This window comes from Nesoenas mayeri (genome assembly GCF_963082525.1).
Source record: "Nesoenas mayeri genome assembly, chromosome: 1".
NCBI lineage: Eukaryota > Metazoa > Chordata > Aves > Columbiformes > Columbidae > Nesoenas > Nesoenas mayeri.
In genome coordinates, this window is record NC_137541.1 from 38,515,011 (window position 1) to 38,530,813 (window position 15,803).

A 15,803-nucleotide genomic window follows, 5' to 3' on the forward strand; every position below is an offset into this window, starting at 1 on the left:
AATATCTGCCATTGAGTCAGTGACAGAATCACAGCTTGACCCTCCTGTGTCCAGCACCCAGTGTTATATCTTAGTACCAGACTTTTCATTCTGCTCTCACCAGGCCACCAAAATCTCTGCAAGTCTACAGGGAAGAGTGCAACTCTCCATGTTGCAAAGCTGCTTTTCCCACCCCGCACAAGTAGATCACAGGCAACAAGGAAGAATCAGAAATATGCCAGATGCATCATCTTAGAAGTAGATTTTATTCACTATGAGAAACCGACAGATTGATAGAAATCTTATTATCCTTACTAGAAAAACTGACAAAATATAAAGCAGCATGTTTTTTTCTGTACTTCTACCTCCTCCCTTTCCCTGTACCCTGGGCTGGAGACAGCTGCTGGATGTCATTGTCCAAGAACAACTCTTCCTCCTCTAGCCCTTGTTGCGCTTCAACTCAGAGACCTTGTAGTGAGGTGGGGCACGGTGGAACCACTCTGACCAGGAACCATCATAAACAGCCACATCACGCTTGCCACACAGGTAGGCTGCCAAGGCAATGTGACATGCTGTGACACCTTTGCGGCACGTGGCTGTCAGCGGCTTTGAGAGATCCACTTCCTTCTCACGGAATATTTGTTGAATCTCCTCAATACTCTTCTCGTGGCCAGTTTCTGTTAGGAATGAGTGGAAGGGTATGTTCACAGAGCCAGGTATGTGACCAGATTCCAGCCCTGAAAGAGAGAACAAGAAAAGTAAACATGAGCAAGGAGACATTAACATAAGTGATGAAAGACACCTACAGAAGAAACATCCACGAGACATCACTGCAGATACTTCCACTCTCTCCAAGATATTAATACTAATTTATTTCAGGTAATGATGAGGATGCGAAGCAGTATGGGGCTAAAAAGAGAACGACAAAGATTATTCAACTTTGATGAAGTCAAAACATCCAGAATATTTAGCAAACTATTTCTCCCCTGAAAGCAATGAGAGGTAGGAATCTGAAGAAGCCCTAGATATGACAAGAATCAAAGAACCGCCACAGAAAAGATGCTAAGAAAGGCATTAAGGGGTTCTGTGTAAAGAGAAATGCAGCAGTGCATTTCTGACCTTTTTCAAGTTCACCAGCAGTGTGTAGTGACACAGTTTTCAGAAGCAGGAAGTATGGCTTCTATGTGGCATTTGTGACAGTAGCTATTCGATCAGTGTTAATTCCTGTGTCACCTTAAAATTGTATTTTAGAAAAGTAATGCAACCTTAAAGTCAGTCACATTACTGCTGAGGCAGATAACCTGGGGCAAAGGGGTCAGAGAAGTGGGAATTTAGATTTTGTACCACTTTTTATCCACTCCATGGATGAAATCAGCAGGTATTCTGTTTTTCTACTGGCACTACTGACCACTCCAGGCAAGTTGAAAGCTGTATCTCAAGAACAAGGTCTTTTGAGAAAAGCAGATATAAAAATATGGTGGATAAGATTTTCATCAAATTCAAACTGTCACTGTGGGCTTAATCAAAGTCCATTACATTAGTTGGAAACTTTTCCACTGACTTTGAGAGGCTTTGGATCAAGCCTCCTTGGAGCAGGAAACATTACATATTACATTGTAAAAGCTTTTTAGGGAACGGTTCCTTGCTAGGTTTGAGCTTCTAAGAAGACAGCCCTGGGAAAGCCACATAAATAGTATAATCTTTTTCACTGACAGCTTTGCATGTGCCTAAGTCATCAGGGCAACTGATCTCAGGGATTGGGGCAGGGAACCTTTGTCATAGTCAAGTGATTGGAGTACAGCTAGTCAGAGATTGACATCACACATCATAATGATACTGTGGTTTCACCGCTCATGTAAAGTGATGTCACAACAAGATGAGATATGTCACAAGGGGAAAACAGGGTTTTGGCTGGGTATTGAGGAGAGGATTTTTGCTCTGCTGGACAAGGACTGAGAACCTAAAGACAATCAAAGCTGCCCTGAGTCAGCTTCATAAGATCTCTCCCTGTTCCAGATGGACCTTCTTTGTCCCTTGATTAATCCTCCGCGAGTATCTTAAAAATCTCACACTGTTGTCTACTAGTCACCTCATACACTCTTCAGTGTTTAGCATTACAGGGAGAAGTCACGAGAAAAACTGCTGACTTCCGGAGGGACTAACATTAAAAAAAAAAGACAATGTTTTGGACTGATGCTTTCACCACATTTTTTCCAGTTCCAGAAAACAACAGTTCATCACTTCAGTACAGGGAACTGCAAAACCTACATTCATTAATATTGTGTCTGTATGACAGAGGGGAAATAAAAATAATCCAAAAAATGAGTATCATAAAAAACCTTGTTTGTAGTTCTCAGACTGCAGATCTTCTTACTGGAGAGTTACATGCCAGGGTTAGGCTACCACTTTCCCAGAGTGAACGGTCCTGACCCTGTCATTTGGCAAGGGATTTCTGCAAGGCTCTGCTGCAGTGCTGGTGATCACCCCAATGCAGACAAGTCTGTGAGCTGCAGAACAACGCTCTCACACCATCCCCGGGCACTGGGAAGTGCACTGAGGTCAAGAAGTCCTGGGGGCTGAGCTAGAAGAGCCAGCTCTTGCTCGCAGAAGCTTGTGGGGCCACCAGTACAGTTCTTAGGTGTCCCAGGCCCCATGGTCATGATTGCTTTCCTAGACTGTTCAAACATCTTCAAATAGGTATGCTTGTAACCATTCTCTTATTGGGAACTGCTGTGACAGACACTCACCACCCTCAAACAGCTCTTCAGTTAGGAGCTGAGCAGATGTGAAAAGAACAGTCTCATTTTAGAGTATTTTTGATTTTGAACTACAGGGAAACTTTCCTTGCTGCAGAGATTCAAAAGTCTGTTGGAGCTGGACACCAGTGCTTGCACTCAGCAAAAGACGGGGAATTCTGTAGCAACTGCATTTGCTCACGTATGTGAGTGTTCAGCTGAAAGAAGGAGCTGACATTGCACAATCACAATCTCTTGGACGGCCTAGGAAGTGCTCTTGAGTGGTTGAGGAAGTTTTATCAGCTCTCTCTGCTAGGACAAGAGCAGAGAAACACGGAACTGGGAGGCAAGGCTGGATGCAGCTGGGATCTGAATGGGGGAGAGGATACATCTGCTCCTGCCTTATATGACACAGAGTAAACTCCCTGCCAGATTCATACAGTCACCCTCAGAAACGCCAGGAAAGAACCCCAGGATTACAGAGTCTGGCTCCCAGCTACTACAGGGATCACCTCATAGGCTCGCTATCATAAAAGCATCCATCTCAGACCCAGTTTGGATTGATGCCATGAAACTTCCCACTGAGACACCTCGTTGCTCATGTGAGGAGGAACATGCATTTGCATTGTTAAGTTTATCACAGTCAGCCCATACAGCATTTATCCTTGAGCTGACATTGCCCTGTGGCTGAAATAGGTTTTCTCCCTTCCTGCTATTGCTCGAACATACTGGCAGCGAGTACTCAGCGCATCCAACAGCCTCAGACCCTCAGCCTAAACCCAGTAAGAACTCATTAGACACACTGTTCACTGCCTCAAACACCCTAGAAACAGTTCTAGGTGACCACCAGGCTTCTGGATAAGGCAGTGCCATTTCCTAGTATCTTGATTGGTAGACAGTAAGATAATAATTGCTGTTGTCAAGGTAAAATCACATCTGAGGATCTTGCACCAAACTAATTCATGCAAGTCTTATCCTCTTCTACTGCCTCCAAATGTGGCTCTTTGGCTTGTAAGAGAAACGCAAGTAATTAAGTGTTTTAGGCTACTAAGCATCCAGCCTTGCACTCTGTAGCATTATACTTGGTACTTCCATCACTGCAGGTGGTACCTCACATAACACTCCCCATGTGATCAAACCTTCCTCAGGCTGTGCCAGCAGCACATTTCAGTAGCAACTCCCTCTTGCCTCAATGATTCTGAAAAATATGAAATACAACACAGAATCATAATGGTGGGACCATGCTGGCAACTTCCAGCCCCACAGATCTGCTTTTGGCACAAGCTATTCTTATCCTCCTTATCTCACTTCCAGTCAGCTTTTTGGGAATCTAACAGTACGTGTGCTATTTGCCCTCTTCTCACATTGAACTAATAACTGCCTCTCTAATATTATGTCCAAAGTATTAATGAAGAATGAATGGAATAAGTCTACCTGATAGGTGCTTCCAGTGGCTGGAAGAAAAGATCAGACATAACTTCAAGGCATACATGTTCCCATTTCTCTCACATGGCACATCAATTCTGCTGGCAAGGAAATACAGCCCTTAGGTGCAATGCAAGCTTACCAAGGTATTTTATTCAATTTTGCCTTAATTTCAAGTGCTTTTATTTCTTGAATTGTTTTTGAAAGCCTTCCAGTCTATCCATGTTATGATAACAGATCAACAGCTGCCTAGGTTGTGTTATACCTCCTACCCTAAATACAAATACAAACTTTGCTAGTGTTTCTGTCCTAGGTGTGCTCTGATTAAATTTATTAAATTCTTGCCTCATGGGATTGCAATGTCATGACTGATTTCTGACACATATTTGGGATGGAGATTGTCTGCCTCACCAATTTAAGCACATGAATATTTTTTGTTTATACTCCCTCTTTAGAAATTATCATTGCTCCCTTCTCTTTTTTTTGTTAACCCTCCCCCTACTGTGCAGACTTATCTACAGGAGGAAAAAAAAAAAAAAAAAAAAAACAAATGGCAGCACAACCTCAGTATAATTCTGAGGCAGTACCAAATAATCTTTCATTTGGAACCCCAGTTAACTGCATAGCAACCCTATTTACTCTTTCTTTCCTTGTTCTCTTTTTATTCACTTTGGTTCAGCAGTTCTTGTTATGTTTTAATTTGTTTTGCCAAGCCTCACTCAGCTTGGCTTCTGGCAACCCTCCCTCACAATTTGTGACCTGTTACATGTTATCTTCTACAGCTTAACCCTCTTTTCCACATCTGTTCAGATTCTCTGCTTAAATATATATTTTTTGTTGGGTATTTATCTAGCTAAGACTACAGTGCCTTCTCTCTAGCCTTTCCCTTTGCGATGAAAGCTCCAGATGGAATTTCTGAATGTCAAAAAGATAAAAGATGTGCCTTGTCCACATTTAACTCCCCATAGTCTTGGAACTGGCTGGCTGCTGATAGCTGCTCCTTTCCAAACACCTCCTCTGTTGTCTCCTTTTTTATCTCGCTCTTCCATTCAAATTGTACGCCTCAGAAAGGACCATTAGTGATCTCACCTAACCTACCATGAACTCATTGGAAAGAACACTTTAAGCTTCATCCTGGCCAGCCCTTTGAGAATTCCTTGCAGTTGAATGAATAAGCCTTTGCCACCAATGTCAAAATACTGTGTGCATATACAGCCAGAAGAGTCAGCTTTAAGAACCAGCAGGGCCATGGTGCTAATCTTGGAAGCTGATGTTTGTCAGCCTCAGCTTTGGATTGTAGGTTCCTGTGAGTTGAAACAGACTTGGATAAAGTCTCTCACTCTCCACATTGTGCTTTAAGTATTACTTTATGGTCAAAGTAGAGCCAGTTCCACTCTCAGCTGCAGATTCCACTTGGAGAAGAGAGGAGAAGAACCAGCAACATTTCATTCTCACACTCACTGCCACTGAACATTCGAGCTGAGCAAAAGCTTTATGTTTGGGGCAGAGAGGACTGAGAGCTGGGAAAATGGGCAAAACCTTAAGCTTTGTGTATGCCCAAGGGAGAAAAGGATGACTCAGGGGCTGAGAATGAGAAGAAAAATAGTTGGAAGCTCATTAAATTACTTTGGATTTGCTTTTTTTTTTTTTGGATGACAGATTTCTTGTCTGGCAACTTTTCCCTCTTCTCTCAGGTGTCTGCAAAAAAAAATCAGAATTTCACAACTTTTCTGTATGCATTTGTTCAGCCAGAATACTTGTTCCTCAGTTTTCAGAACCCAGTACTGCAAGAGAGTCAGCACTGGTAACCATTACATATTAATTTTTATCACTTGCCTGTGGACTGCCTGGGATTGTCTCAGTTCAAGCTGGTTCCATAGCTCTGTACCCTACAGCGCCCAAGTACAGACACCCTGGCAGAACCTGGTTGAGCCATTGCTGATCACAGGTAGAAACACAGCACTGTGCAGGGACACCTTTAGTCACCCAGTACACGGGTCAGGGCTGCACATCTGATGGGCTTACGCTTCACACCATGCATGAACATCCAAGCTCTTCCATCCAAATCAATAGCTGCATTTAAGAGCCATGAGACCTGGCCAATAAAAATGACATCTATTTTTCTCCACCCTGGCAACCTCGGCAAACCTCTCCCAGCAACTAAAAATTAGCCATACATTATGTCTTACCTTAAATGGTACAGTACTTAAAAATCCCAGCAAGGTAGCTGCTGCATAAAAATAAAACAGGGAGAACTAATTCGTACTATAAAGAAATGAAAAACTGAAGAGGTAAAAGAGTCAGCTGAAATTAGCCTCTTCTAGAGATGGAGTTCATGGAACTGGAGAGATTAATTGACTTAATTAGGAAATCAAGAGCTGAGGCAATAATTAAACTGAAATCACCTGAGAACACAGCAAGTTCCTTAACCTCAAGACCATTCTTCTTCTCTAAATTGCAGGCAACGTTTCTCCTCCCTGATTGGATGACCCCTGTAATTAATCAGCATTGATTTCAAATTGCTCTTTTAGGTGTAAGTGCTGCGTTTTACCCACTGCTGACTGTAGTGCAGCTACTGACTGGCCTGGTTCAGAAGGCTGTCAGGCTCCTGTGGAACAAGCAGCTGCAGCTGGAGTGGTTATACTGCTGGATCTGCTGTGGGAAGCAAATACGGACCACCACAAATAAACTGTTCCATGCTGACTCATTTCAAAGGAAAAATCTGCTTTCAAGACTCTGTCAGGGGCTGCGGTATTTGTCACCTGGTGATAGCTCCCACTTTGGGAAACAGATGTGAAGTCCACCAGCTCCCAGCAAGGAGCGTTTTATTCACATCTTGAGGTTAAAATTCAACCTTCACTTTGATGGGCTGCAGTAGGCAAGGAAGAGAATAAATGATAATATCAACTACCCCTCTCCCCTTGCAAGTCTCCTCTGTCACACCCATTACCTTTCTCACCTTCCATGTTGTCTTGCACAGGTTGAGTGTGTTTGGGAGGACCTCACTGCGGACACTTATGAGAACCACAGGTACAGAGCCATTTACAGCCAAATACCCTGGAGTTTGAACATGGGAAACAGTGTCCTGCTCAGTGGCTGCACAACAGCACACACACAAGAGAACAGCCAGAACAAAATGACAACCTGCCCATGCAACAGCAGCGCAGAACCATCTCAGGGCTGCAGGGCCCACCACGTGCCCACTCCTGCAGCGTGGAGCTGGACTCAGACCCAACAACTGTTGCTAAGCTTTTCTGTGCTTTGGTTTTGAAACTCTGCATTTCTTTTTAAACTGTTTCTGTGACTCCTTCTCGGAGGATAAGTTATTCTGGGATATACCAAGGCTTAAATTACACAGTAAGGGCCTCCTTTAACAACCAACTTGAATTTCATTCTAGGCACATTGCTGTACCAGCTGTCCCCACTGCACAGGACTTCTCCCACCCCTGCTGCTTGTGTGTTCAGTCTTTGACCTTTGTTATAAAATCAGCTTTTGTTTCTTCTACTTTGGGTATCAAAAAGAGAGAGGTTGACAGACCAGAGGCTTGGGGTTTGGGTCTTTTCTTACTTGAGCTTGTTAGATATTTAATGGCAGAGAGCAAAAGGACAAAGATCAGCTCAAGCAAGTTCTCTTTTTGCTGGGAACCAGATCAAGAAGGAAAGTGTCCCTTGGGTTACTGTATTGCCTAAAACCTGCGCTTTTGCTGGTGCATTCATTATGGCGAGAGACGCCTGTATGAATACTGATAGTTTGCGTGTGTCTGCTAGCATTAGATAGGACCCTGAACAAACCCCTGGGAGCTCTCAGCTCCTGTGTTTGCATTCTGTCTGATTAACTTCTGCAGGCTGTGAGATGGGGGATGCTGGAGCCAAGTGACTGCAGACCTTCTCTGCTGCTTCCTCTTGCAGCTTTACAACCAACCACAAGAAAAGCAACTTGTGAGGGCACTGAGATCCAAATGCTCAACTGTGGATCCCTTAAGGTGAATCAGTGAGTTAGGCTGAGGCATGCCTGTGCATTAGGAAAATGTTTGCTGACTGGGTGGAGTCCCTAGGCCCAGACTAGTATGGACACTCATAATGCTTTGGCGCAGGGGGTAGGTGCCATTCCCACCTCCATTACCTTGGTCCAGCTCGGTCCCCCGGAACCGGCCCTCGGGGCGTGAATCCACCACCTGGAACCGCAGGGACCCCACGTTCTGTACCATCTCCTCGAAGGTCTTCACCAGGACTGTGTTCAGCCTGGCCTTAAAGACAGCTGGCTCAGGCTGGCTGACCTCGGCCGTGACGGGGTGGCCCTCCTTCACCCAGTTCTTGAAGCCGCCGTTCAGCACGGACACCTCCTTGTGCCCAAACACCCGGAACATCCACCAGGCGCGGGGAGCGTAGAAGGTGCCCAGCTCGTCCCCATCATACACCACCACATGGGTGTCACTGCCGACCCCCAAGTGCCCCACGTAGTCAGCGAAGTGGGATGGGCTGGGCAGCATGAAGTCGTAGGGGGAGGACTTGTCGCAGCACTCCTCGATGTCGAAGAAGGAGGCCCCGGGGATGTGCCTCTCCTTGAACTCCTGCCGGGCGTTTCGCTCCTGTGGCGGGTACCAAGAGGCGTCCAGCACCCGCAGGCTTGGCCCCACTCGCCCGGCCCGCACGGCCTCCGAGAGCCACTTGGCGGTAACCAGCGCCCTGCCGAGCACCTGCGGCGCCATCTCGGGGGGCCGGGGCCGGGAAGAGGCGCCGCCGCTGGCAACTCACACAAAATGGCGGCGGCCGAGGGACGCGGCCAGCGGGGGCGGCCTGGCGGGGCGGTGCGGGGCGGTGCGCACCGCCCGGGACCGGCCCGCTGGGAGGGTCTCGGCTCCCGCCCCCGGCGGCTGCCATGGCTGGCGGGGACTGAGGGCGGGTGCTGCTCGGCTGAGGCCCACCACAGAGGTACGGGGGGCCGAGGTGGACTGACCCCGCTCCCTCCCCTGCTGCGGCGCGGAGGCAGCCGCGGCCCCGCCGGGGCTGGGGGTGTCCGGGGCGGGAGGCGGTGGCAGCCCAGACTGCGTGGGGGGCGCCAGGGCCCCGTTAAGGCCTCGGCTGGAGATGGGCTCCGCGGCGGTGAGCGCGATGGGGCAGAGCCTGCACCTTGTCGTGGGGCCGCGACTCAGCCTGGGGCGCTCGGTCCCCTCGCCCGGGGTCCCTGGGGCCACCCCGCTGCCCTGTGGCCGCCGTCAGCGCTGTCAGGTGGCCGCGGGAGGCGGCGGGGCCGGGGCAGGACTGTGCCATGGCAGGACTGTGCCATGGCAGGACTGTGCCATGGCTGACCTGCTCAGGACACCGTTTGGGTTGAGCTCTGTGAAACCTTTTATTCCCAGGGTTGGAGCTGTCAAACCCCTCACGGTAGGCTTAGGCAGCACCTGCATGCAGACACAACTCTTTTGTCCCAAAGTGCATCTCTGTTCAGTTGTTTTCTGTGAGGCTGGTCACTAATTTGCAGTTTTCTTCCTTTTGCAGTCAGGTAGATTCAGGCAGACCTTGGGAATCAGGTAATCTTGGCCAGGACTCGAGAGCGATGTCACAACTCCTCTACCGTGCTCTAGTGTCTGCAAAATGGCTTTCAGAAGCCATCAAGTCCCAGCAGCCCAGCCTGGCCTTGAGAATCATAGATGCATCCTGGTATTTGCCAAAGATGAAGCGGGACCCGAAGCGGGAATTTGAGGAGCGCCATATCCGTGGTGCAGTTTTCTTTGACATTGACCAGTGCAGCGACCGTACTTCACCTTACGATCACATGCTGCCCAGGGCCGATGACTTTGCTGAGTACGTGGGGAAGCTTGGTGTGGGAAATGATTCCCATGTTGTGGTGTATGACGGCAGCGACCAAGGTCTCTTCTCAGCGCCCCGGGTATGGTGGATGTTCCGGGCCTTTGGACACGAAGCCGTATCCCTTCTGGATGGTGGCCTGAAGAACTGGCAGCGAGAAGGGAATGCGCTGAGCTCTGGGAAGAGCCAGGTAGCTCCCGCTGAGTTCCACGCCTCTTTGGACAAGTCACTGGTGAAAACATACGAGGACGTCTTAGATAACTTGGATTCTCACCACTTCCAGCTAGTGGATGCGCGTGCTGCAGGACGGTTCCAGGGAGTAGAGCCAGAGCCCCGAGATGGTAATGTGCCTTGTAAGACATTGGCCTAATAAAAAGGGGCTTCATTGAAGGTGCCCATCAGTTTGATTCCTCTAGAGGTAATGAAGGGAAATATAGTTGTCCTTTATGGGATGAGACTTGAGACAGTGTATCCACCGGTCATCCTCTCCTTTGCCTGGCAAGTGCTGCTGTTTGAAAATTCAGGAGTGGGAAACTGTGTATCTTTTTTTACTCATGAGGGGCTGGGGTGAGGAACATAGCTTTCATACACCCCAAAGATATTCGTTACTTTCTTTGTGTACCCTTCCCTTCAAAAGGGCCTGTGCAGGTGCTTCAGTCAGTGCCTTGTCAGAGTGGGTTGCTCTGATGCAGGGGAGATGTGGAGGCAACTGAGAGGAGGAACAGAACTTGGCAGGATTGTGTCCATGTGGAAACCTGAAGGTTAGAGCCATTGTTCCTGGGTGATCAGTAAGCTAGTAAAGCAAAGTGTAACAAAAATGTATGTATTTGTTTTAACAACTTATACTATATAATAAATATCCCCCTCAGTGAAACAGAGAACAGGTTTTGCAGTGGATTTGTCCTAGACTGTAGAGGTTAATTCCTATCTGTATTGCTTTTCCTCCAGGAATTGAGCCTGGTCATGTCCCTGGGTCGACGAACATCCCCTTCACTGATTTCCTCACAGAGTCTGGCTTAGAGAAGACCCCTGAACAGATCCGCAGCCTGTTCCAGGAGAAGAAGGTGGACCTCTTAAAGCCAGTGGTAGCCACATGTGGCTCTGGGGTCACTGCCTGCCACGTGGCTCTGGGAGCATTCCTCTGTGGCAAACCAGATGTTGCTGTGTATGATGGGGCCTGGGTGGAATGGTACATGCGGGCGCAGCCTGAAAATATTATTTCTGAGGGAAAGGGGAAGACGGTGTAATAAGTTGCTTCGTCTCCCACCTGTGCAGATAATTTGCCTTGAAACAGGATTTGGACAAGTTGGATTTAGCATTCCTGGTTAAGAGTTGTGAGGTGAAGATGTTGGATGACAACTAAGGGCACATGGTACTTCAGCACTTTCTCCTTACTCCTGCTGCTGCTTAGGATCATAAAGATGACCTGGGCAGCCAGCTCTAGATGATCCTGCATGAGCAGGTGGAGTGAACCACATCATAGAATCATAGAATCATTTTGGTTGGAAGAGACCCTCAAGATTGAGTCCAACCATAATGTAAATCTAGCACTAAATCATGTCCCTAAGAATCTCATCTATATGTCTTTTAAATACCTCCAGGGATGGTGACTCTACCACTTCCCTGGGCATCCTGTTCCACTGCTTCTCAACCTTTTCCATGAAGAAATGTTTCCTAATATCCAATCTGAACCTTTTCTGGCACAACTTGAGGCCATTTCTTCTCATCTTACCACTTGCTTCTTGGGAGAAGAGACCAACACCCTCTATGCTACAACCTTTCAGATGACTTCCCGAGGTCACTTCCAACCTTAGCCATTCTGTGATTCTGTGATCCTTTCACCGTATCAGATGGAAGGGAGAGAGTGCTGGTGGCAGCATGGGGAAGTAATTGAGTCAAGCCAAGCTCATGACTCGGGACATTCCACCATGCTCACTCACAGGATGGTCAGACTGGTATAACTGTGCCTCATGACCCAGCTCTCTGCCTCTCTCCTAGAAACTGTGCACTTTATGGCCATTTTAAGTGCAAAACTTTGAGGAAAGACATAGCTCTTAAAGGAGAAAATATGGCTTCTTAGGTGGGCACTTGGGTTAGAGACTTGGTCTGGATTTCTTCTTGCACTCAGACTCTAACTGCCATGTGTACTTAACCTGTTTGGTACCCCCATGGTTCAAAATTCCCCTTGGGGGATGGGAAAAAAAAAAAGATTATGGGATTGAAAAAGGGTAAATAAACATGTGTTTCAAGGACTTTCTACTGAATGGAACTTATGTGAGTGATTTATTTTCAGAAACTTATTTTTTGTCTTGGTGATTCAAATGAGATATTTCCTTCTCTCCATGAGTAGAACTACTACTCTTAACCTTAACAAGCTCTTTGGCGCAGGAAGAACAATGGCACATCTCTCTCTTGGGACTTCTTAACATCTTCCTCCTTTCATTCCTTGTCCATTTGTTTTCTTGCCTAAAACTTAGGGGAATTGAGACCTACAGACAAATAGCCACAATTTTTCCCCAAGATCATTATCTTCTTTTTGAGAGGGAAATCCCTCAGGATATCCCTGACAATGCCTAAGAATTTGTTCTCTCCAGATTTTTCCCCTCTGAAAAAAACAAAACAAACCAAAACCTGCACCTATTGTGACCCACTGGTGATTTAGAAAGTTAATTAGATGGGTTCTGCTCTTGGTCTTGCAGCAACAGGTACCTGTGGGCATCTGAGCAAGACGGGATCGTCCTCTCTGGGGGATGCCATGGGTGCTTATGGTCACAGATTTGCAGGGTCCCTGTGTAGCCACTGAACATGAGGGCTGTATCTTTTCCTATCAGAGAGTGTTTATTTATCGCATTTTTTTCTGGCCTCTGTTGGCTGCAGTCCTGGCTTCTGGGTTTGACTTGCATGCACAGAAGCCCCCTTTCTCCTCACCTCTTGCAGACCTAAAGTTTAACAGTCCAGATGATTAATTCCTGTGTTCTCCCCCCACATGTATATAGCCTGACCTTTCCTTCCAGCAATTTCCAGTGACTGAAAGCATTCAGTTTGCCTGTTTCTAACCAAACAACCTGGCTCTTCAGGGACTTGGGATTGGCATTTCAGCAAGTGCTGAGCATAGAGAGTGTGCAGGGATCTGAAATGAGTAACCCTTTAGTATGCAGTGTAAGATGCAGATCTGGATAAACTAATAAATCTTTATATTTGCCAACTTCCATTTAGTTCTTTGGGCTTAGACTTCCAAAAGGGCTTCCTTTGCAGGTTACAGTGTGCCCTGCAAATTGTTAAGGCTTCCAATTCTGGATCTAATTTATGGTTTAATTAATTTTCTTCTCCTTCCTGCTAGGGAAAGGTTTTCTACCCCCATACGTTATGAATTTCCCCACCCAAGTAATCACTGTATTTTTAAAGGCTGGTAGCAACACGTTGCTGTAGCCTAAGTGGGTAATTTTGTAGCAACTGTTTCCTGCAGGGGAAAGGGAAGAACCAGGCAGCAGGTCAAGCAGGACGTGATTGGAGCCTGTACTTGAGAGCACTTTAAAAAAAAAAAAAAAGAAAGTGCCAGAACTTTTAAAGCTGAATTATGGTGTTGACATGAAAGTAAAAGGATGAGCACTGGCTGGGGTGGCTGTCTGGGAACAGCAAGTGATGTTAAACTCTTTGCTGGAGAGGGTCCAGTGTAGGGCAACAAAGATGATTAAGGGAGTGGAGCACCTCCCTTATGAAGAAAGGCTGAGGGAGCTGGGTCTCTTTAGTTTGGAGAAGAAGAGACTGAGGGGTGACCTTATTAATGCTTATAAATTTATAAAGGGTGAGTGCCATGAGGATGGAGCCAGGCTCTTCTCGGTGGCAAACAATGATAGGACAAGGGGTAATGGGATCAAGCTGGAACACAAGAGGTTCCACTTAACTTTGAGAAAAAACTTCTCAGTGAGGGTGACAGAGCACAGGAACAGGCTGACCAGGGAGTCTCCTTCTCTGGAGATATTCAAGACCCACCTGGACATGTTCCTGTGCAACCTCACCTAGGCGTTCCTGCTCCAGCAGGGGGATTGGACTAGATGGTCTTTTGAGGTCCCTTCCAATCCCAAACATACTGTGATACTGTGACCCCCCCCAGTCCGAGCAACAGGGGTGCTGCTGCTTTTTAAAATATTTCAAATTAAAGATAACTGTACAGACAGCATTATCTAGTGTGGGATGTTATAGCAGGATCTGGCTTGTGATGTCTTTTCAGGCCAGGGTTTCTAGCTTTCCCCACCATCAGCCAGGCTAAGAGCCTTTCCCTTGCTGGATCATGAAGGCAGAACACCCTGGGTGTGGCTTGGAGGTGAGGCTGATGTTGTTAATATGTGGCCAGGCCTTTATGTACAAAGAGACAGGAATGCTGTGCCTGCTCTGTTTCTCCAGGAAAATTTAGTTATTAGAGAAAATTGGCACATTCTTTCAGACTTTGTTAATAATTTCCAGTGGACGCAGGGGGCTGGCTTTTGCTCTTGTCCTTGCAGAGCTTTTGGCAATACAGCTTAAGCGCTGTGTTTCTTTTTTCCCCCTGATCTCAGCATTTTCTGGGGTCAGTTGGGAATCTCTCTGCTTCCTCTTGAGACTGAGCTGCTTTTCTATGTCCTGTGTTTCGTGGGCAGGTGTCTGGTGCAGCCCAGCCATCCACCTGGAGATCACCAGCTACGAGAAAGATTTTCCTTTCCCCTTGCTCTAGATTTTGACTGTGTGGCTTGATGACATCCAGCAGGGCCCTTCCCTCTCTCTGGTCTGTGTGCCAGTACTCAACTGCCCAGCTGGGTTTTGAACCACCAAATCTCAGCAGTTCTTCAGTTTGCCAGCTTTTGGTAACTCTTTTACCAGATGCTTAGCTTTGCCATGATTTCCCCGACAGAGGAGCAATGGAGAACTTCCCACGACAAGATACTTTGTATTTCTGGTTTATGCTCTGTTACATCATATATCAAAAAAATCTGTTCAAGAGTGTCTTCTGGTATTCTCCCTCCTTTTTGTTGAGATCTGTTCTCACGCTGCAGGCAAAGCGCTGGGAACATTGTGGAGACTGAGACAATGTTTTTGAAGCCTGGAGACTGCAAAAACCTATTTTGAGCCATAACAGATGCTACTGGACATATGGAACAGCTGAGGGGACTTGCACTGCAACTATAAATGTTCTGTAGATCTTTATGTCCCTGACTCAGTGGGTGTTTTTTCTGTGGAAACTGGGAAGGGGAGAAAGGGATGTGAATGCAAATCACTAATGTTCATGACCCTCCTGTGGAAAATTTACCAGAGGGAAAGGAGAATAGCATATCTTTAGTGGGATAGGGCTCATGGTGACCAAAAAGTAGCCTAAAAAACAGCCCTGATGTAGGAAAAGGGTCACATTGACCCGTGGCTAAGTTGAGACTGGAGCTTTTAAAGCTCTCTCCATAAATTTGAAAATCCCAGGCCAACATGTAAACTCTTTATTGGTGTATTTTATTGTCTGCAATACTTCTGTCCTGAAGCAGTTTCGGACTCTGTGAAAGGTCTGGTCAATGGTTGTCCAACAGTAATCCCACAGTCCCTTGTTCCTCACGTGTCGTCTTTGTTCCTTGCCTTCCCCTTCCTTCCCTACTGCTGCCTGGCAGTCAGTTTGCACTCCTTCACACTTCATTTCCCTGTAAACCTTTTGTTCCCCTGCAAAGTTTCCCAAATCCCAAAGCAGTGCTTCTGCCAGCACTGCTGTCCCTTCTCACTAATGAGCAATGGTAATTGCTGTTATCTGCAGGGGCTTTTCTTCTTCCTCCTGGTTTCAGCTCACAACTGGGTGCTATGTGGTTGTTTTCTCTCCTCCTTCCAGCACTCCTCCAGCAGAGT

At 46.8% G+C, this 15,803-nt stretch overlaps 2 protein-coding genes across 2 annotated transcripts; one reads left to right on the forward strand and one right to left on the reverse strand.

Annotated features, from left to right (window-relative positions):
• Positions 1 to 247: 247 nt before the first annotated feature.
• TST (thiosulfate sulfurtransferase) lies at positions 248 to 8,888 on the reverse strand. The gene is made up of 2 exons (XM_080340899.1): positions 8,263 to 8,888; positions 248 to 716 (listed from the first exon to the last, which is right to left on the reverse strand). The coding sequence occupies exons 1-2, from the start codon at positions 8,846 to 8,848 to the stop codon at positions 418 to 420; spliced, it is 885 nt and encodes a 294-aa protein (XP_080197025.1). The 5' UTR covers positions 8,849 to 8,888; the 3' UTR covers positions 248 to 417.
• Positions 8,889 to 8,956: 68 nt separating this feature from the next.
• Positions 8,957 to 12,192, forward strand: MPST (mercaptopyruvate sulfurtransferase). Its single transcript, XM_080340888.1, has 3 exons — positions 8,957 to 9,071; positions 9,639 to 10,288; positions 10,896 to 12,192. Exons 2-3 carry the CDS (start codon positions 9,697 to 9,699, stop codon positions 11,192 to 11,194), a joined length of 891 nt encoding a protein of 296 aa, XP_080197014.1. The 5' UTR covers positions 8,957 to 9,071; positions 9,639 to 9,696; the 3' UTR covers positions 11,195 to 12,192.
• Positions 12,193 to 15,803: the final 3,611 nt, after the last annotated feature.

Bases quoted from the DNA above. Each gene is read 5' to 3' on its own strand.
- TST (XM_080340899.1), bottom strand. From the start codon at position 8,848: ATGGCGCCGCAGGTGCTCGGCAGGGCGCTGGTTACCGCCAAGTGGCTC. The intron at 717-8,262 runs GTAATGGAGGTG...TCTCTCTTTCAG, and splicing joins GGGGACCGAGCTGGACCAAG to GGCTGGAATCTGGTCACATA.
- MPST (XM_080340888.1), top strand. From the start codon at position 9,697: ATGTCACAACTCCTCTACCGTGCTCTAGTGTCTGCAAAATGGCTTTCA. The intron at 10,289-10,895 runs GTAATGTGCCTT...CTTTTCCTCCAG, and splicing joins AGAGCCAGAGCCCCGAGATG to GAATTGAGCCTGGTCATGTC.